General features: G+C 42.5%; 1 protein-coding gene across 1 annotated transcript; it reads left to right on the top strand.

Moving 5' to 3' along the window:
* The first annotated feature begins 74 nt into the window (after nucleotides 1-74).
* smarcc1a (SWI/SNF related BAF chromatin remodeling complex subunit C1a) lies at nucleotides 75-20,839 on the top strand. Its single transcript, XM_070911502.1, has 28 exons — nucleotides 75-260; nucleotides 1,900-2,019; nucleotides 2,154-2,239; nucleotides 2,523-2,604; nucleotides 2,836-2,928; nucleotides 3,057-3,126; nucleotides 3,478-3,547; nucleotides 4,072-4,147; nucleotides 4,540-4,665; nucleotides 5,680-5,798; nucleotides 5,908-6,038; nucleotides 7,290-7,349; nucleotides 7,487-7,524; nucleotides 8,700-8,821; nucleotides 9,213-9,284; nucleotides 9,448-9,561; nucleotides 9,789-9,942; nucleotides 10,117-10,227; nucleotides 10,419-10,478; nucleotides 10,699-10,957; nucleotides 11,138-11,299; nucleotides 12,698-12,753; nucleotides 13,798-13,951; nucleotides 14,130-14,308; nucleotides 14,681-14,815; nucleotides 17,039-17,366; nucleotides 17,767-17,892; nucleotides 18,671-20,839. Exons 1-28 carry the CDS (start codon nucleotides 75-77, stop codon nucleotides 18,760-18,762), a joined length of 3,381 nt encoding a protein of 1,126 aa, XP_070767603.1. The 3' UTR covers nucleotides 18,763-20,839.
* Nucleotides 20,840-22,334: the final 1,495 nt, after the last annotated feature.

Here is a 22,334-nt window from a genome sequence, read left to right as displayed (position 1 = left end):
GCAATATCATTCGAAAACTTGCACGGTGAGCGACGCCGTGGAGGAGAAAGACAACGCAGCGAACAAAACACACAATGGCGACGGCGGCGGCAACGGCAGGCGGAACGGGCTCAGGCGGACCGGCCACCGGCCCGGTCGGTGGCGGGACCGCAGTGGGACGAAAGAAAGACGGCGGTCCGTCCACGAAATTCTGGGAAAGTTCCGAGACGATATCCCAGTTCGAGACGGTGCGGCAGTGGATCGGAAAGCACTACAAGAAGGTGAGCTAGCTGCACTGGTTCTCCATTGATTTCTATGATGGCCCGCGTCCCGCTGGCACAATGGAGCGCTGCTATCCTAGCTAGCTGCTGCCACACTAAACTAACTATAGCCAAAGTTTAGGCTGTTTATACAAACGTTTACTTTAAGTTTACGAATTACAGGTGATACGCAGTTAGCATGTGTTCGTGTCAACATGCCACAAAATAGACGGGCTCTAATTTTACTTGAGCGAAGCTGTTTATCAATTAGCTAGCTAACCGTTAGCTAGCTAACTGATCATTCAGTGTCGTTACTAATAACACGCTCAAGGGGGGAAATGTATACAAATGAGCGGCAGATGGACGTTGCAGCTACTGTAGTTGTTCAGCTTGTGTTTGCACCTTTTCTTTATTCACAAAATTCCAGCTAAACGATCTTATCAGGAAAAAAGGCCCAAGAAGCTAACCGAATGTTAATCACGAGATACCGTGCGATCCTGCAACTTATTATACTGGCTAAATTGAATCCACCTTGCCTTTTATTCCTGCTCAGATTACGTTGTAGTCAGGAAATAATCATCAGATCACTGTGTGCATTTTGCAAGTGCAGTCGTATTTTGTGCTGAAGAGTAAGCGGTATTGAGTTTTGTCAACACAGCAGCATACCAGACTGTGTGCAGGCTCCAATCGCCCACCAAGTTAGCTAAACAAAGAATCTTCATCCTGTCTCTTCGTGCTCTCATTCAAACCCACTGACACGCTTAGGTCCGGTGATGTTGATGAAACAACACAAATATTAAATTAATTAAACACAGATGGTGATTTGTGGACGCAGCTTTGGAGACTAAGTTACGTTTTAAACACAGAAACACACCTGGAACTAAACATGTAAACTTTGCTTCTGAAAAAAATGCTAATCCAGATGTTTGGCTTGAGTTTGTTTACGTTCAGTCACTGTACCTAAAACCGCTTAAGATGTGTTTCAAGGCTAGAGATAGGTGTTCTTGACATTGTCCTCTTTATAAATAGACCAGGTCATGTGTGAGCTTTTTCCCCTTTTTGGTTTGGCTTGTCCTATTTTTCCAGACCTTGTTTCATTGCTTGTCCTTGTGATATTGTAGCTCTATACCAGAGCAGGAGTCAAAATTTGTCTGTGACTGGGAAAACAAAGTAATTAATGTGCAAGATAGGGTAGATGGGAAGCAAATATCTACATTGTTGAAACATCCTTTAGCAAGACCCTGAATCTCCTGCAAGCTCCCGGTGTCGTTATTGACCCTGACCTTTTGACCTCATCTGGGGAGGGCAGCAAGAGAAAACACACATTTCAGTGGGCACTTCACAAGGTTTTTAAATGAAAACTCCACCCTTACACCTTTGGACAGTTTTGTCATTTTGGAGTAAATTTCCATTTTTCAGGCAACCAGTTTTAGGACATCCCTATGGGCTCTTACTTGTAATTGGTCATTTTTATTTTTCAAAGAAGTAACTGACAGGTTACTCAAAAACGTGAATAATTGTTATATGCAACGTTACTTGAAGGTGGAAATTTTCCACCTTAGTTGTTGACATTAGAGTTGTGATACTGTCTTGCTTGAGACAAATTGTGCAGTTCCAGATGTGTGTGTTAATTAATGTTTTTGTCTCTGTCTGGTCCCAGTACGTCCAGAATGACTCCCCCTCCAGTAAATCCTTGGCGGGCCTGGTGGTCCAGCTGCTGCAGTTCCAAGAGGACGCATTTGGGCGCAGGGTCAACAATCCTGCTCTTACCAAGCTACCTGTAAGCACAACACACACACACACACACACACACACACACACACGTTGTGGTGTTCGTGGCATTTATGAAATTCATGGCTAGTATACCCTGAGTGCTGAAAAGTTATATCCTCATTGATCCTCTTCTATCTTCAGGCTAAGTGTTTCCTGGATTTCAAGGCAGGGGGTGCTTTGTGTCACATCCTGGGGTCTGTCTACAAGTTTAAGAGCGAGCAGGGATGGTGAGTTGACTTGTGGTAACTTCCATAGAAAGGCTTGTGTTGACCATAACTGTAACCCTCACGTAGTCCTGACATGTAAACCTGTTGACATTGTCATGACAAAGGAGTTCCTTTCCTTTTGATTTCACACTTTCACTGTCAAAACCACCATCAATTATGTTTTTACCTTTAGAAATTGAACACTGAACCAGTTGTTGGTAGCTGCTGTTTGTACTGTGCTGGACTGCTGCATCCGCATCTCACTGTGTGTCTTCTTGTCATGTTCTCCGTCAACCACTCCCAGGCGCAGATTTGACCTGCAGAACCCTTCCCGGATGGACAGGAACGTGGAAATGTTCTTAAATGTGGAGAAGAACTTGGTCCAGGTATGACCCACATTCCACACACAAGCTGCAGATTGATGTCTGCTGCAGTCTGTAGATGTTCTTTGTGTATTTATTTGAATAAACTTGATTGCTTATTTGAACTGTCCAGCGCTTGCAGAAAGTATTGGTATTGAGGTTTTTTTTGTAGATAAGCAGTAATCGTCTTTTACATACATTTTTGGAATAGATAAAATTGTTTCTGATTATAACTTAATGTTTCTGTACTTCTAGAACAACTGCTTGACTCGACCCACTGTCTTCCTGTCGTCGGACATCGAGCAGAAACAAGCCAGTAAGCTCAAAGACATCATCAAAAGGCACCAGGTGAGCCCAAACGTAATACATCAAACTAGCCAGTGACATGGAGAAGGGTTCTTTCTAGAGGCAAACTCTGTTGTATCCGTCTCTTTGGTTGTTCATTATTATTGTTTTCTCCACTCTGTCCTCTCCAGGGCTCCATCACTGATGATAAGTCAAAGGCCACCCACCACATTTACCCCTCTTTATCCCAAGTAGAAGAAGGTACGGTAGAATTGTCTGTAACTCACATATTAGGTCATTTCCTAATCACATCATAGAGACATGATTTCCTGAAGTCCAACATTCAGTATCTCTAAAACCTAAAACCAGTGTTTTTATTTATTGTAGCAATGAAAAAAAAGTGAGTCATTTCATAGCAATTTAAATACAAGATACAGTAAGGAGGTACATTGCCAACCATGATAACAAATAACATCAAATGATACTCAAATATGTGACTGGAAATCTTGAAAATTATTCTGTAATAATATAGTTTTTTGTTTAATAATTTTGTATAGTTTATTGGTTAATATGTGAACTGTGTATGTCAACATTGCCTTGTGTCTGTTGCAGAGGAGTGGCTTCGTCCTGTTATGAGGAAAGACAAGCAGGTGCTGGTGCACTGGGGTCTCTCCCCAGACAGGTGAGCAGAGAGGAGGATGAGGAGGCTCACAAACACTCCTTTTCAGTCCTCGTGATCTTTGGTGAACCCGCTCTGCACATCTTTTCTTATCTTATTTTTCATTATTTTACCCTTCACTAAACCACCAAAGGCACATAGATTTTCCTCCATTTTAAAATGATTATAGTCAGTTGGTAGAAGAAGGGAGGTAGACAGGATGTTCTGGTCCTCTGAAGGGATGAAACAGACCCAACATTTAAATTTCACTTAAATTATAACTAATCTGACAGCGGACAGGAAGAATAAATAATGTTTTCTTTTCTGAGGGGCAAATAATTTAACAGTGGAGAATACTTGTGCTTCAAATTGTGTTTTTAAAAAAAAAAAATGTTATTTTTCATTCAATACATCTCTTGATTTTTATTTTTTAATAAACTGAAATAATGATCCCATTCATACCTAATAAAATCTCTCTCAGATCTGGTAACTGTTTCAGTCTTGGAGATGACATGTCCGTTCGTCTATGTTGTATTTTATTCTCTTAGCTATGATACCTGGGTGTCAGCCAGCGAGGTGGATGGAGACGTGGAGGACCCCCCCAGCACTGACAGACCATGGAAGGTGAGCATTGAGGGGTACACGGGGTACATCTTTAACCCAAAATGGACTTTGCTATTCAAAAAGAAAATAAAAAATTAGCAAGCCATCAATTGTATTTATATTTATTATATAGCTGTGGCTACTACTTTTGTAAAACAAGTAGTCATTGTGTCCAGCGGCGCTTAATAGATGTTAAGGTGATGCTATATGATATTTTTTTAAAAACCCTTTTAAAATACTCTTCACGTTTGTTAAAAGTTAAATATTTTCTAACACTTCATCTTCAGAATCAGGGCGGCAGTGTAAAGACATGATTGGATTCTGGAAGGATAAACAACGATAAACGATCGGCACACTGACACTCGTTCATGGTGAACAACTTGCTTCAACCTCTGTCTCCCTCTTCCCCTCAGGTTCATGCCAAGTGGGTTTTAGACACTGATGCCTTCAACGAGTGGATGAACGAAGAAGACTACGAGGTGGACGAGAACAAGAAGCCAGTCAACTTCCGCCAGAGGATCTTCCCCAAGGAGGAGGAGGTAGGTGTTGGCTCTGTGTGTGTTTGTCATCAACCTGAAGATTTTTGAGAAAGATTTTCAGTCTGAAAGTTTTCTCGCCTCTGCAGCACGGCTTTAAACCACCGCTTCTTGTTGTCAAATGTTAGAACGTGACATATTATACTATAGAAGATACTGAATGTTCAAATTGGCTGTTCAAAAACAGAAATTTAAAACTGGTCAAATACTGATGAAATAAGCCTGAATGCCGGTTCATGTGCTAGTGTATGTTTTTGCTGCCGGTTTGTGTTTTGTTGCATGTGGCTGTGCGTCGTCGTTGTCCTCCTTCGTCTGGTGTCTGTCTTGTTTGTTGCGCATCCTTTCTAAACCTTTCCTCACTCTTTGTCTCCTGTATTTCAGGGTTTCTGTCAATGTTTGGAAAATGAATTTATACAATTTCCAGTATTTAAAAAATCCGAACAATAGCCGGTAAAGTAAACTAGCTACAGATGATCTACTTCCAGGCCAACAGCTTTCACATGAATGCAATTAGATGCCATGTGAAGGACTATATTTTGTCTTGGCTTATTCACTGACACTTTGTTGAAGTACCAGTCCGTGCTCTCATTGAATTTAACAAGCAAAATAGGCAGCTAATCAGAAACCTGTTTGATTCAGAGAGGCTGTTTTACTTGCATTTAGTTCACAGTGAAATCAGAAAACTACAGTATGTAAACTAAGACAATCAAACATCACAAAAGGTAGGTGGTGATTTGTCTGCTGCAGATAATTTGTGTGAGACACTCCTTTCAGCACAATGCTCAAATCAAGAAGTGGGTCTGTGTGAAAGAGAAGTTATTTTGAGAGAGGGCAGAATACAGGAACCCTGGTCGTCTCCTCCACCACCACGGCATCCCCCTCCCTCCCCTCCCTGCTGTGGTTCTCCTACCGCTTCCCCTTCCTTGTGTGTGCAACCGTTCCATCCTCTCATTCTGCTGCTCTTTCTCTCATCCTCCATCCCTCGCTCCCTGCGCTGCACGGGGTTTGTCTGATCAGTCTTCCCGTACACCCGATCGCAAGGAGCGCAAGGCCAACTCTGCCGGCAAGAAGAGGAGGCGTTCGCCGTCTCCGCCCAGCACTCCTGCTGAATCCCGCAAGAAGGGGGGAAAGAAGGGGTGAGGCCAATTTCTAGATAAAAATTGAATAAGTGTTGCTGATTTGTGCAAGTGAGTTTGTGTTGAGGATTTTCAGTGCCACTTAACTTATGACTCTCTTTGGTGTCAGGAACCCGGGGCCTCACTGGAAGCGACGGGGTCACAGGGGCGAAGAGGAGGACACTGAGGAGGACATGAGCAAGGACATGGACGACTCCTCGGCTGGTGCCAGCATGGAGGAGGGCAGCATGTCCAAGAATGGTATGTGCCGAGTGTGGGGCTAAGCTGGACACTCCCTGTGATCTAATGCATGATCACTGAATAACCAGGTTGAGGCAGCAGTTTGGTTAAAATGTCAAAGAAGAGCTTTGAAGAGCTTTGAAGAGCTCATGATCATCCACTGTAGTCTGATGTGCAGTCTAAGGCAAACGTAGGGAAGATTACTGATAACTTAAATTATTGATAATCTTTTAGATCAATCATTGTATCCAGAAAATATTTTTAAAAATGTTAAGAAATGCAATAAAAAGTTCCCAGAGCCCAGTGTGATGTCTTCATATCACTTGCTTTGCCTGAGTAACAGTCCAAAATTAACAATATTTAATTACCAAAAATGATAAACCAGAGAAAAGCAGTGAATTGGTTGTGAAAATTATGGGTTATTTTTTCTGTCTGTTGGCCATTAGATTGTTTCAGCACTTGATTGGCACAAAGCTGTATTTTCCTAATGCCATTGATGCTGTGTGAAGCAGAAGGCCAGGGGGGCAAACAGTGTGTAGTGGATCATTAACGTCAAGCAGCTCATCATGTGTACGCACTGACATTTGTTGTTGGACGTGCACACCATCCACATGCTTTGCTTTAAAGTGAAGCAAACTACCTGTAAGCTTTCCAACTTCATTGTTGAAACAGAAAACAGGCGTTCCACCGAACCAAGACGTTTTACCGGATACGTAACTGCACGTTAGATGAGATCCTTTTCATTCATTTTATTTTAAAGTCTGAAATCTGTGGTGGGCTTTCTGTGATTCCCTGTGTGGTTATCATACACTGGGGCATAAGCATGACAAATAAAAGCTCAACAAAAACCCCCTGTCTCTCACAGACACACAAACTGTGTTCCAGTCAGAAAAGTATGAAAACAGCCTGAGGATGTGTTTTTTTTAACAGGCAGAGACAAGCGGAGATTGATCTGCATTCTCCTTAAAGTTTCCTTTAAAACCAAACACACAATCCTTACTAAAAATGCTCTTTTTAGACCAAGTCCCATCTGGGATGTCCCACTTTTACAAAACCCCCCCCCCACACACACACACACACACACACACACACACTCACACTCCTTCTCACTCTATCTATTTTAGTGTCCTCTTTTGCAAACCAGAGTGCCGGTTAATGCCTCCGTGCCCACGGCTGAATTAAACAGTCTTTGAATTTTCTTTTTTAATTATTTCTTTCTTTTTTCAGCAGTCCAGTTTTTTTTCATCTTTTTCTCGTTTCTTCCGTACACAGCAAATTCAAAGAAAGACAGCGAGAATACTCCGATGAAAGGAGGGAATGTGGCCGACTTGGGTGCGTATCTATAACTGAATTGAACTGTTTAGTTGTGCATGAATTTCATTAAGAAGAAGAACAATAAACAATTCTTAAATATGAGTATTGGTAAGTGTGATGTGTCTAAACTAAAACCTGTTTTAATTTTTTTCCAGATGACATGGAGGATGACTCTGTGCTGTCTGGTGGAAAGGTAAGATGATTGACGGCTCCTGCCTTCATCACACCGAATACTGTAGGTGTGTGAGAGGGAGGGAACGAGTGGTGACTGTTGTCCTGGCTTCTCAGTAGGGCTGCAGCTACCAACCGTTGTTGTTATATTAAATCAAGGTTGTTGTTTTCTTTTTATAGATGAATAATGATTTTGACTAAAACATGTCAAAAGTAATGACAAACTTGATGTTGTCACAGTCAAACCTCCCAAGGATAGGACGTCAGTGTTGACTAATGGTCTCAGGCACGTCCCACTTAAGTGCAATGTCCTCTCTCTGTTTCTCCAGGGATTTAGTTATATAAATCTTAAAAATTGAACGAAAACCATACACTAAACAATCTGCAATCAGAAAACATTTGTATTGGTTGGAGAAAATAGTAGAATTTCCACCGTTGGCCAACATGACAAAGAGCACGGTGCGTATATATACAGTATACATAGATGCCAAATAACAACATGCTCATGTCATTATATATTCAAATCATGATGGGACACGTTACCAGTGCCTGAAAGAATCACCCAAAAACTGTACATCCAGTATATCCAAAACATCTTAATATTTTCTATAATTATTTCTTGAAAAAGACATATTCCTGAAAAGAGAAATACAGAAGACAAGATGAAATGTAAATAGGCAAAAATGTATTTTGTCTTTAAAGTATGGTGTCTATGTATACCTTGCTCCTTTTCATGTTGGCCATTTGCCTGACGAAGTCTCTGTTGGGTCGAAACGTTTCCTTTTTCAGTCAAATAACTTGAGTTTTTTTTCCCTTCATTGAATCTGTTGTCGGCCTAAATATGGGATGGAAAGTGCACATAACTACCTCCTACCTGTGTTTTTATATAATGATTTCTTGCTGCCAATTAATTTTTTGTCATTTGGTGAATTAACCAGTCCTCCTCCTGCAGTCGCTCCTGGTCTGTTCTCAGAAACCCTTTAATTTTCCCTCTACTCCCGGGGGCCTACATAATAAAATGTGAACATATTTGCAATATTAGTGCGAGATCAGCTTTTGCCCTTCCATGCAAACACCTTCTTGATGCTGAGAAACCTTTTGGACTTTTTAAAAGTTCTTTATTTGCATCACTTGCTGTTCACACAGAAGCCGTCTTCATCACGCTGACCTGTCTCACCCTTTTGTCTTTTCCTGCAGGATGACGAGGAACAGAGCAAAGCTGAAATCAACCGACTGATGGACGCTGGCGAGGACAATGTGACTGAACAGACTCACCACATCATCATCCCCAGCTACGGCGCATGGTTCGACTACAACTGGTAAGGGCTGGGGAGTGACCAATAAAGCATAACTATTACACAAATGTTGGTATGCTTGTTTTTCAGATTTAGCTTCTTTCTTCTCTTGTAATGAGGATTAAAGGGCTCTGTCACAAATGCCCCATGTGCATACCATGTGTGTGCATCCATTTAATTTGAAGACATGTACCAAGGCTTTTGAAGAAGTTATATTAGCTGGAAACTGTATTTTATGTACAGTTAAAGGTGGAGTTAAGATGGAAAACTCGCCGGTCACTGTCACTTTTATGGCAGTTAAATATGACTTGTTGCTTTGAGAAGATTGCACCTTTTGAACAACAGTTGTAATGTAGGTAACCACAATTGTTCATCATTTAAAAGTCATTGATGGTTTCTTTTCTTTTCCTACTAGCATCCATGAGATTGAGAGAAGAGCCCTGCCCGAGTTCTTCAACGGAAAGAACAAGTCCAAAACTCCAGAGATGTGAGCTGAAATACACACACGCCCGTCATCCACACACCTTTACAAATTAAGTTAAACCCACCAGACATGTTTCATATATGTAAATCTTGTACGATGAGTCGCTGCAGACCCAAAGTGATATGTTTACTGTCATGCTAATCTCTTTCGTGGTTCTCCTCGACAGATTCCTGGCCTACCGTAACTTCATGATCGACACTTACCGGCTAAACCCTCAGGAGTACCTCACCTCCACCTCATGTCGCAGGAACTTGACTGGGGATGTCTGTGCCATCATGAGGTGAGCCAAACCCCACGAGTTTATGCTTTCTTTTGGGGGTTTTTGGGAATGTTTTAAATTTAACACTCAACAAACACAGCTCGATTAAGGCTTCCAAACCATAAAAAATATGTCGTATCCCAGACTATTTTACAGACTACATTTACTTTTTGTATGAATTCATTGTAATAAATCAGATAAAAATGCTTATTTAAAGCATATTAAATGTCATTGCTGTCTGTGTCCAGGGTTCATGCGTTCTTAGAGCAGTGGGGTTTGGTGAACTACCAGGTCGACGCTGACAGTCGCCCTTTGCCCATGGGCCCCCCACCCACACCCCACTTCACCGTGCTGGCTGACACACCATCTGGCCTCATGCCCCTGAACCACCGACCCCCACCGGTAAGGCAGACTAAAATATACAAGACAGAATGATTGGTGGATGAATGAAGGGAGTTTCCTCTTCTGCCATTTGCATAATAAGCTTCATTTGCAAGACACACCGATATATAAATGACTTTACAGGCACTAAAATAGACATTGTCGATCATGTGCTGCTGTGTTTCATCCCTCTAGATTCCTCCTCCACAGCAAATGCCCAACTTTGCAGACAAAGGCAAAGACAAGTCCATCGACCTGCAGAACTTCGGCCTTCGCACCGACTTCTACAACAAGAAAAACCCCAAGGTCAGCACACGACTCACTTAACATCCTGTAATATGTTTTTCTTTCCCTCGAGCTGGCGAGATGATTTCTTAGGGTTTCTAAAATGGTAAATGAATGGAGAAAGGGTAAAGAGAAATACACATTTGAAATAGCCAAAAAAAAGAATATGAAAAAAGTAATTATGTGATCATTTGTTTTTTGATTCCCTACAGGGTAAAGCAGTGAACTCTACCAGGGAATGGACCGAGCAGGAGACTCTACTGCTGCTGGAGGTGAGTCTCACAGGATCTTACTGAGGAAAGAAACCTGTTACAATACTCTGGATTGTGAATATGAGCACTGAAACTCTGTCTCTTACTCCAACCAAGACCCTGTTTTCTCTTTCTGTGCCCGTTCCCTCCTGTTTTTTCCTCTGCATACCTCTATGAACGTTACCCACTGACGTGATGTTATGACTAAGACTTGTATATTCACCCCCCTCACCTTTTCCAGGCCCTGGAGATGTTCAAAGATGACTGGAACAAAGTGTCTGAGCACATCGGTTCACGCACCCAGGACGAGTGTATCCTGCACTTCCTGCGATTGCCCATTGAGGATCCATACATGGAGAGCACTGAGGCCTCCCTGGGCCCTCTGGCCTACCAGCCCATACCCTTCAGCCAGTCTGGAAACCCCGTCATGAGCACAGTAGCCTTCCTGGCCTCTGTGGTCGACCCCAGAGTGGCATCTGCTGCAGCCAGGGCAGCTCTAGGTGAGAACTGACGGAAGGAAGATGAAACTGCAGCATCGCATCTTTGAAATCTTTATCTGTATAGTTTGTCTGTTTTTATAAATTGATTTTAATTAATACAATAAATATGAAGCCATTTCACTGCAACATTAATGTCCGTTTTGAACTGTATTTTAATAAATGGCCTCTTTCTGTCTGCAGAGGAGTTCTCCCGTGTGCGTGAGGAGGTGCCGGCTGAGTTGGTGGAGGCTCATGTTAAGAAGGTGCAGGAGGCGGCCAGGAGTACAGGAAAGGTGGACCCCGCCTTCGGCCTGGAGAGCAGCGGCATCGCTGGCACCGCCCCCGAGGAGCCAGAAAAGACTGGTGAGTAAAACACGATGAGGTGCAGAAATGGGAGCTGAAGTTGCTCGTTAAGGTCTCCTGACCAGACAGGACAGAGCAGTAACACATGTATAAAAGTGTGTAGAACTAGAAGCAGGACATTGTTGGAAAAAGAAAGAAGCAACGTGTAAAATTTGATCTTATTCACAGGATGTTTGGTATGTTTTGTAACTTCTGCAGCCACTGGAGGGCAGCAGATAGTAGCAGTATAACAGCAATCTATTGGGCAGGGAGATGCTTTGATGTAGATTACTGCTGTTTGTTGGTGTGTGTGTGTATGTGTGTGTGAGAGGATGTGTTGAGGCTAACGAAGGAGTGGATGGTGTCATCATTTTATCCTGTACTCGCATCCTCCGCCTTTGATTAAACATGATGGTTTCTCTTGACCTGAACATCAGACAGAGGTGATTGGTCTGTCTCGACATTTGAATGTGGTACACATGTCAGTTTTTGCCAGCAGGGGGGTGAGCAAAACAAATATATTGGTGTGTGTGTGCATACTGCCTTGGTAACCAGTGGATTAAAACAACAGTGGCAGATGGGGCAGGGGAGTGGGAGGAGGGGGAGCTGAAAACTGGGTCATCACACTCTATCATATGCTTATCTCTTTCTCTATTTTGCTCTTTGCTTTCTTGAAATATTTCTCTCTTTCACTTTTGCTCACTTCTTCCTCCCACACACACATACACACACACACACACACACACACACTCTCCTCCACATAATACCAGTCATTTGTTATACCTGAATGAATGCTCTCTAGAGCTGCAATCAATAAGCTTAAATGCGTTCAGTGCCTCGCCCAGCCTGAAGCACTCGACCGTCACACACATCATGCAATCAATATTCAAACCCTTAACACACGCTCAAATGCACCCGTGACATGGTTTAACACTCAACCGTACACATGTATTCACCCGGTCACGTGTGTGTGTGTTTGGTCAGTTGTGAGTGTGTGCAAACCCTCACACACACACACACACACACACACACACACACACACACACACACACACACGTCATACCCTTTCCTGTCTTGTTTTTTTTTTCTCCCTCAAACACTATTTTTTGACGGTGTTTGCCTCAGAGAATCTGTAAATGCATTTCAAACAGGATGAGATGTCACTGCTGCATCTTTCTGTTACAGCTATCACAAGTGTTGAAAGTATTTGCTTTGTTCTGTTATTTCTTTGTCTGTTTATGAATGCTTGTACCCGATCTCACCCTGTTTCTTGCTTGTGTTCTTGGCAGCTTAAACAATTCTTTGGAGAATAAATGGTTGCAAGGGAAATTTAGGCTGAAACACAACGTCTGTAACCATCTTGATCGGTTTTAGTGTGTGACATGATGCTAATTTCTCTACCACACTTGTCACTTGCAGAAACCACAGAGGCAGAGAAGATTGACGCGGACTCAGACTCCCAGCAGGCCGATAAGGTAAAGACCACCTTTCATATATCTTCATGTATCCTACATGTCAAGGAACAGCTGGCAGTAATTAATATTTTTCTTATTGTCAACAAATCCCATGTGAAGACCAAAACCAACAACCCTGACTGTGGCACTCAAGGCCCCAAGCTCATTGGTTCATACTGTAGATGTAAATCTGAAAAAACAAATATAATGTTTAATAAAAAAAAAAGCATAAACAAGTTCCTAAAACAGCTTTAGTTTTTACTCAAAGTGCCCTTTGTTGGGACCTATTTTTACTGGTGGATTGATACACTAGTGAGTATTTCTGGCAGTAGGACGGTGTATATGGGTGGGAAGATTGCGCGAGCACTCGACCGTGATGCACCTGTAGTTTTGGGCTTAGTTAGACGCATTCATTTCAGTATATTAAAAATCAGTTAATGACTGTGCAAGTCTTTTTCCAGTCATCCCATTCATTAATATTCACTTCTGTGCGTTCCTTTTGTAACACAGAACTCTCTCCCACTTGGTGTTTCCACTCATCTACATTTGGTGTCTCTTGCTTTGGAAAGGCCCACAGGCTAAATGTAATGGCCTTTTCTCTAACATTCACGTTGTCCCCACTCTGCTGGGCAGCTTGTTGGCTGATGGCTTCCTCATTAGCATCCATTAGCCAGTGTCAGTCACTTTGTCCAAATCACAGCAATCGGTCCCCAAAAAGTGGATAGGGTCACAATACAACCTATTATTCCATTCGCCCTGAGAAGCACAGCATTTACCAGCTGTTGCTTGCCAGATACATTTTGAATATTGAAATGATGTTTGGCTACAAGCACATTTTATTTATTGTGGTTGTTCTTTGATGCTGTATGCATTTATGTATGTTGTTTTTTTCCTTGTGCTTTGCCACCCAAAATTGATCCTTTTCTCGTTTATGCAGCTTGCAACACTAAATATCACATCTTTCCTTAGACCTGAAGTCAGACTTGTAACACGGGCCTTATTCTTACTTCCTGTGGCGTCGAAATCGTCCATTTATCGGTGTGTGTCTGTGTCCTCATCCTTCAGGCGGAGTTGAAGGACGAGGCAGAGAAGCCAAGTGAGTCTGCAGAGAAGAGCGACAAGACGGAGGCCACAGAGAAGGTGAAGAAGGAGGGAGGAGAGGCGTCGGAGCGCGAGGAGGAGAGCGAAGAGGGAGGGGAGGCCAAGACAGCTCCAGCAGGTAATAATGAGATTCATGAAAAGATATATAAGAAAATGTCTCACAAGCTCACATTTCATTTCTTTACAATTAGCTCCGTAAGTTTTTAAACACCTGTCCTTTTTAAAACTTTGTGCGATGACGCTGAGTTTCATAAAACACTCCGCGGTTGTTACATTTCTGTCTCCGTCCCTGTCAGACAAAGACAAGGAGGAGGCTATGGAGACGTCCTCCTCGGAGCAGGAGAAAGATAAGGAGGAGAAGGCAGCTACAGAAGAGGCAGAGGACAAGAGGAAGAAGCTGGAGCATGACATTGAAGAGGGTAACATTGCCACCGCGGCCGCTGCTGCGCTGGCGTCTGCTGCCACCAAGGCCAAGGTGAGACTGCAGGAGTGCTGACTAGACAGCAGCAAACACGCACTTTAGGAAGTCTGATCTTTGAAAACTTTTCTCCAAGTTATTGGTTTGATCCTGTTAAGGTTTACTTGAATATTGTGTATTATGACCTTGGTAGACAAGAATGCAGGGAGACGTAAGGCAACATATTTCACTTTTTATTGACTCTTATTCTGCTATCATTAATGATCTGCCGTCCTGGGAAATATGTAAAGAAAGGGGTTCAATCACATTCTGCTCACAAAATAACTGCAGAATGAGCTAAACGTCTGCACATAATATCTTGAAGATGTAACGGTTATTGATCAGATATTTATCATCTGTCCGTCTCCCCTCTTTTCTTCATCCTCTCAGCACTTGGCGGCGGTGGAGGAGAGGAAGATCAAGTCCCTGGTGGCTCTGCTGGTGGAGACCCAGATGAAGAAGCTGGAGATCAAGTTGAGGCACTTCGAGGAGCTCGAGACCATCATGGACCGAGAGAAAGAGGCCGTAAGTCAAAAAAAGAAGCTTTTTTTGAGTGATGAAGTTGAGATTAAAATGTTGATGCATTGACCCTGAACAGCTGCATTAGCTCCAGCATTTCACTTGTCTCCACATACTCAGTAAGGGCTCTCAGCTGTGGTAATTAATATTGAAGGTGACCTGTTAGCATAAGCCCATCCTGCGGGTTGAAGTCACTCCTACTCACTACAGTGTAAATGTGAATATATAGATATATATATATCTATATATATATATATATATATATATATATATATATATATCTATATATATATATATATATCTATATATATATATATATATATATATATATATATATATATATATATATATATATATACATACATTTATTTAGAGGTTGGGGTTTGATAACATTTTATCGAATCTAATTACATTTAACCTTCAACATTTGCAAGAAATTACATTTATAAATGACAAAATCTCAAAATTTCTAATCTCCTTTTTGTCTGAGAAGGCAGAAACAGTTTCGAGTGTCAGTTAATATTAACCGTCAGCTACAACTTGGAGATGAGCAACATTACATATGAATTTAGCAGCCTTGGTTGTTCTTGTTATACGTTTCCATTAGCAAGGGAAAGTTTAAAACTATGTTTCCGTCTGGTTTGTGTCCTACAGCCATGCCCTGTGTATCGCTGGTGCAATGAATAATAGTGAATAGCTGATGGTTTATTTATTTTCCTGGACAGTTTTCCCACATATTAATATTTAATGAGACTGAAGGGTTGATCATCACTACGACTGGTATCACATTGTTTGTTACTGTTAAATGTACAAATATCTACGGGGAAAGTTCACATATACGGATCCAGGAAAATTCTGTGCAAGTACGTTTGCTCAGGGACTCGCCTCAATATTGACCGTCTAAATTTGGATTCCCAAGTGAAACCAGTCCAGACCCAGTTGACGTAAAAAGCCATTTGATGTTTTGCTAACATCAACCCTTTTTCAGTCCTCTCAGGTCTTAGAGTTACTGAACATCTCGTAATAATTTATATCTTCAGAGTCGGTGAAAATAAAGGTGTAAATAATAATTATGATTTAGAATGATAAGACTTGTGAATTGTGTTTGCATTTAAAAAAACAACATTCTGTAAAAAAACAAGTAGCCAGTAAATATTTGGAGTTCATCGGCCAGCATTGGCCAGTGAACACGTGACTTCCCACTTGGTCCAAATCCTCCACAGAGGGGAGACACTGAATTACTTCTTTGTGAGGGAGCAGACTTGAGAATAAAACATTTCCCAGAGCAAAGCGGCCGTATAGTCGGGCAAGTGAAACTGTTACCTGCCTCTTCAGGGCAAATGAATAGCCCTCAGCTGTGTGTGTGTGTGTGTGTGTGTGTGTGTGTGTGTGTGTGTGTGTGTGTGTGTGTGTGTGTGTGTGTGTGTGTGTGTGTGTGTGTGTGTGTGTGTGTGTGTGTGTGTGTGTGTGTGTGTGTGTGTGTGTGTGTGTGTGTGTGTGTGTGTGTGTGTGTGTGTGTGTGTGTGTGTCCTGCCGCTGAGCAATCCCTGGAGACGCTGGTGAGAGTGTTAAACTATGTTTTCGTGGTGGAGGCATCGGGAGAGTAGCCCAGTTTCACAGCTGTAAATAGTGCATGAAAAGGACTCTGGTTTATATAAGCTTTCTAAAGACTGGAGAGAAATCAAACCTCTTCTGCTGCCATAGGCCATAAAACACTGAGCTTCTAAAAAAACAAAGATCCACACACAGAGCAGCAAAGAGACACAGGACAGTTTTACATTGAGTCTAAGGCTTCACAGGCCTGTACATACACCATCTCCTCTGCACAACATGCAGGTAGCCACTGAAGTATACAAATTCGCTGCTCACTGGTCATCTGGTTTATAGTCTTAAAGTGCCAGTTCACGCAAATTACTAAAAGACATATTTTTCCACTTAGCCCTAATTGAATCTAGCCATGCAGATACTTTTGGTTTTATACGACCACATTCTGAGATGGCAGCCTTACGAAACACTGAAAACAGTTTGCAGCAAGGCCTGAGTTATCCAGAGTGACCAGGACATTGTTTTCTGCAAAGAGAAGTTGCTGTTGAGTCTTTGAAATGTCATTTTTCTTTGCCCTGAGCACCACAAATGAAGATTGATTCAGCTCCATCGCTCTTGGTGCTGGCTATAAAAAAATCTTCATTTAATCATTTTTCTTGGCATTTCCTCCGTCTCTCTGTGCAGTTGGAGCTTCAGCGGCAGCAGCTGCTCACCGAACGTCAGGCTTTCCACATGGAGCAGCTCAAATACGCAGAGATGAAGGCGAGGCAGCAGATGGAGCAGCAAGCCGCCGCTGCGGCAGCAGCCGCCGCCCAGGCTCAAGGACAGGGACAGGCTCCTGGATCTGGACCCCACTCAGGGCCTCCACCAGGCATGCACCCTGGAGGGCCCCAGCCCCACCACGGAGCACCTGTGCCCCACCACGGAGGGCCCCCACCCGGTGGTGCCATGCACCCCGGCTACCCCCCGATGGGTCACCACCCCATGGCCCCTCACCACCCAGGACAGACGGGTAAGAGACAGTGGTCCAAAACATGCGACTACGAAAAGAGATCGAGATGAATTTGATGTAAAACTACACTTGTGACTGCTGCTCTTTTGTCTGTAATGATTTTATTAGAATAAATAAAGCTGGAATTTATTTTTGAGACATTTTGGTAATAGTAAGTAGTGGGTGATGAAATGGATAGGTTCAATGTTATGTAAGAAATGAAGAGGATAGAGATAAAGGGATGGTTAGATGGATTTAATGACAACTCTTGTACCTCTTTGTTAAAACTGCATTCAGTTCCCCATAAGATTGATTTGATGGACTAAATACCCCCCCAGCGTCAAGTTTCCTGCTTCAGTTCGTCCTCTCCACCAAATCTGCACTCGTCTTATTTGTCCCTGCTATCCTTTCTCCACTACAGGACCGATGGGACCAGGCCAGCCCATTCCGGGACGTATGATGCCCGGCCCGCCCTCTGCTGGCCCCCCTCCTGGTGGCATGCCTCCCATGATGCCCCCGCGCCACCCTGGAGCTCCCAACGGCATGTGTGAGTACAAATCTCCGTCTGCCACATTATGTTTGTATTGTGTGTGTTTAAGTGTATAAACTTGTATGTTTGTGTACATCAGATTTTTAGGCAAATTTATTTTTGCTGTCGAGCGCACCATTTAATTCACCCAAACAAGTATATTTTAAGATGCGGTTATGTTTTTAATAGCCAGTATTTACACCACAAACAACAAAAAGGTGTCTATGGGAATATTATTGTGACCCGAGAGCTGACAGCTGGTATTTACTTTGAATGTCAGCTGCAGCTAAACGTTTGTGTCATTGCTGTTTACTAGCATCACATCACACGCAGCAAGCCTGTTGTTTGCATTGATTTGAACCAACCTTGTAGAGTCTGCAACCAATCAACAGTCATGGATTATTAATCATTGAATCTGGACAATCTGCTGAGGACCATTTCCATCACATCTATTTCAGTTATTTTAAAACTTTTCTTAGCTTTCACTAAGCCATGTGATTTTCCCTTTTTTTAGATAGTTACCTTTTTGATTTTTAATGTTTTACTGCAAAAAAATATCCAAAGATTACAGAAAATTCTGAAAGGGTATGTACATCATCAGTATCAGAAGTGTTTTGTCTTCTTTTCTGTCCTGTTAATCATCTCATGATCCTTGAGATTTTAACTAGCAGGCCCCTGGGTGGATCCAGACTGCAGACCCCCAGGCTGGAAACTACTGTCAAGCCACCATGCGGTCTCCGTCACCCCGTAAAGCTCTTCTTTCTTGATCTAAAACTAGCATCTTTCTTCTTTCCAGACCCTGGCCCACTACCTGCACAGCCTGAAGCGGTACCTGCACCAGTTGCGGGTCCTCCAGCGCCCCCGAGTGCTCGAGTGGCCGACAACTAAGAGCTACACCACATACACACATACACACAAAGGCACACACACAAAACTAACTTTATCTCTGAACCTCAGCCCCTTTTTGATGGCCTTTGCTACTGGCTCTGTATTGTCCCCTCAACACTCAAAACTACAATACATTTTATCACAGGACACACACACACACACACACACACACACACACACACACTCAGGGTTCAGTGGCAAGGGTAACCCAATTTCTCACACACACACACATCCAGACTTCCTCTCAGGGCACAGCGCCAAGGGTCGTCTAGTAATAAACACTGTTTTTTGCTGTGTTGGGCCACATGGAGGCTGGAGAGAATGACTGTGTACAGAAAACACAACAAGGAGACAGAACAGATAAAAAGCTCCGCCTGTCTCACCTTTCTTCTCTTTCAATGCTGTTTTAAATAACACTGTAACCCCCCTCCTGTCTCTCCTTCACACACACACCTCTTCTTGTCTGGAGCCTCTTTCTTCAAGCCAAACACTAGGGGGAGCTAGTGAGACCAGAGAGCCGGTCAGACATGCAGGGGTGTGAGTGTGTGTGCTGAGCTGTAACACACATGAGGCAAGCAGATTATTCAGATGATAATATGAATAAAACACACACATAGGGGACCCAGCCTGCCCTCGCTCTTGTCTTGTCGAGTATCTACCTCTCGCTCCTCTTTAGATTATACACTGTACTTGTGTGTGTGTGTGTGTGTGTGTGTGTGTGTGTATGTTATAGACAGCTGGGTGTTTGATGGCGGCTCATTCATGTGTGCCTCCTCTGACCTCAGTTTGTGCCTCTTACTTAATCTTTGCTTTTCCTTCTGAGACTTTTGCATTAATGGCTATAGTTGAGTTACAGAAATACGACACTATTCGGTCAAAAAGTACAAATTGTAGAAAAGACGCAGGACATGTTTTTCAAGACATGCTAATAATTGAAAACTCTTCTGTCTTGCTGCTCCAAAAAAAAAGAAACCCTAAAGTCTACAATAAAGTAGTTTTATGTTCGACAAAGTGTGTTTCCGTTCTTTGACCCAAACAAAGATGGCAACTGGAAATATTTGTCACAACAGGATGGAATCTGTTACATTCTGTACATTTTGGTAGGTTATCTTCAGAAACTGTCCCAGACTAAATTTAAAGTGTAAGGTAGGCTTTATATTTTTTCTTATTGTCAACAAATCCCATAAAAACAATATGTTAGTATCTTAAGTGTAGTTATCTCTGATTACTCTCTGACTTCCCGACTCTGTCTGTGGCTCTCAGCTCATTGGTTCCTACTGAAGGAAGTAAATCTTAATAAAAATGTCATTTTTTTTAAAGAAGGCTCAGAAATTTCCTTTTTAACAAAAGTTACTCAAACAGGAGTAAACAATGCATTTGTTTGGGACTATTTTCAGCAGTGGATTAATCCATATTTGGTGCTCTAGTATTTCTGGCTGCAGGATATGTGGGATTGAGTCAAAATAAACTGTGTGTGTGTGTGTGTGTTCGGTAATGAAGGAACACGTAGCAAAAACTTTTAAACTGTTTTGGACACAATGGAGCAGACGATACTTGGTAGTAGATCTAGTAGTTGGTGTTGGTCTTTTTCATGGGATTTGTTGACAGTGAGGAAAAATATACAACATCGCCGGACTTATCTTTTAAACATTAATGCAAAAGTCTCAGATCTGATTACATGAGAGACAGACGGCTAAACACACCCAACCGCAGCACTGTAACACACACACACACACAGAAATGTAAGCTAAGCTGAGGCTCACACTGGAGGCTGTGAGCACCCACTGACTTGGCCAGACCTTGCCACAAAGCACTGGACACACACACACACACACACACATATACATATATACATATAATCTCCTGCTGACCTTCACACAGCCTTTACAGAGAGGGAGACGCTGTGACGCGGCTCGACTGAAACATCAGAACATGAACGACGCTCTTCCTCAGCGCGGTGGGCTTCTAGATGTTTTTAGGTGCTGATACTGTAGCCACCCCCACCCCCCACTTCCCCCTCTGCTCACGGTTTCCTAATGCTTAGTGCTGCCTACCTCGCTAACCCCACCTCACACACACACACACACCTCCAAGCACACAGCATTTTTGCTTTTTAGCCACGAGAAAACTAAGCAATATCCTCCTCCCTGTGTGTCCACCTATTTGTGGTCAGTACACTGAAAAATACTGCGTTGCCAACGAGAAGCAATCATGATGTCACGGTTTAGTCCTCCAATCCTGTGTGTCCGGTGATGTTTCAGTAAATAAAAAGGGGCGGGAACGACCACCGACCGAAATCGTTAATTGTTTAGTCAAACGTTCTCTGGTTCCAGCTTCTCAAACGTGAATATCTGCTTGTTTTCTTTGTCGGACAAAACGAGACGTTTGAAGAAGTCAGGAGTTTGTGCTCTTTGTTTTTGTCCAACAAGCAGTGACAACAGAAACAGTCTCACTACAAGATCCATTAGCCTTTGACTGTGTCACACAGTATTCCTCAGCAGTTGTCATGGTATTGTACATTTTTCTGAGCATTTTAACGACTTTTTGTCCACGTTTGCTTAAAACTTCTTCCTCTTAAAAATTCTTGAGCTTGAACAGCTTCAATTCCGTAGCGACTGCTGAGGAATACCATGTGACGCAGTCAAAAGCTCCAGAACAGCTGTTAAAGGACCTTTTTTTGAGAAGATCGTTTCGCCAACTAATCGATTGTTTTCAGCCCTACACGAATATAAAAGAAACATTTAAAATTATATTCATAGTTATGACACGTGAATTAGCTTGATACATTTGTAGATCTAAAGGTAAATTATATACTAATTTCCTCGGACACTTACACAATGTGGCGCACGCAGTCGACACACAGGTTGAAAATAAGCTCAAATAAGGTCGTTTTTAATGTGAAGTCTCAAACGACTCCTCTCCCCCCTTCGCTAGCACTGTTAGTATCTCTGCTACCTCTTCCTCGTTCATCCGCTAGCTACCTCTTCTAGAAATCTTCCTCTCGCTCTCTGCTACCTCTCTGCGCACCCCTTCGCTACCTCTCGTTCCCATTTCCTTTCTTTGACCTTTTCTTTTTCCTGCCCACGTGACTGCTGCATCACTGACTGTTGCCCTCTTCTCCCGGTCTGTCGGAAGAAGAAAATAAAACATGAACGCGCGTACGTTCATTCACTCTCGCTTGTCTTTCACCGCGCCCTCCTTTCCCATTAAACATCTTGCCAGGCTTGTTATGTAATATCACTTAAATATGACAGGAATCCCCCTTACATATATTATCTTTAATCGCTACTTTTTTGTGTTCATGGTAATGTATTTTTAAGGAGAAGTTTTGTGTAGATGGAAGTTATCTCTGTTCTTTGGAAGTTTGTAGCATTTGTTTTCCTTTTTTTTTATTTTGTATGGGGTCTGTTGGTACTTGGACCTAGACACTGTCGAATAAACTGTGTTTTGTATGAGGTTGATGTCCTGATGTTTTGTTTTTTGTTAATTAACAGCCCTTCCTTCAGGTTTTACTGTGTGGGGGGGGATCTGTGTATTTGACCCCCCAACACCATCCAAAGGTGCATCCAGTA

The sequence above is a fragment of the Enoplosus armatus genome, chromosome 9 (assembly GCF_043641665.1).
Source record: "Enoplosus armatus isolate fEnoArm2 chromosome 9, fEnoArm2.hap1, whole genome shotgun sequence".
Lineage (NCBI taxonomy): Eukaryota > Metazoa > Chordata > Actinopteri > Centrarchiformes > Enoplosidae > Enoplosus > Enoplosus armatus.
Note: the sequence above shows the minus strand (reverse complement) of the source record. Positions and strands in the feature narration are given on the sequence as shown.

Bases quoted from the DNA above. Each gene is read 5' to 3' on its own strand.
- smarcc1a (XM_070911502.1), top strand. From the start codon at position 75: ATGGCGACGGCGGCGGCAACGGCAGGCGGAACGGGCTCAGGCGGACCG. The intron at 8,822-9,212 runs GTAAGGGCTGGG...TTTTCCTACTAG, and splicing joins GCATGGTTCGACTACAACTG to CATCCATGAGATTGAGAGAA. The intron at 11,300-12,697 runs GTGAGTAAAACA...TGTCACTTGCAG, and splicing joins CGAGGAGCCAGAAAAGACTG to AAACCACAGAGGCAGAGAAG.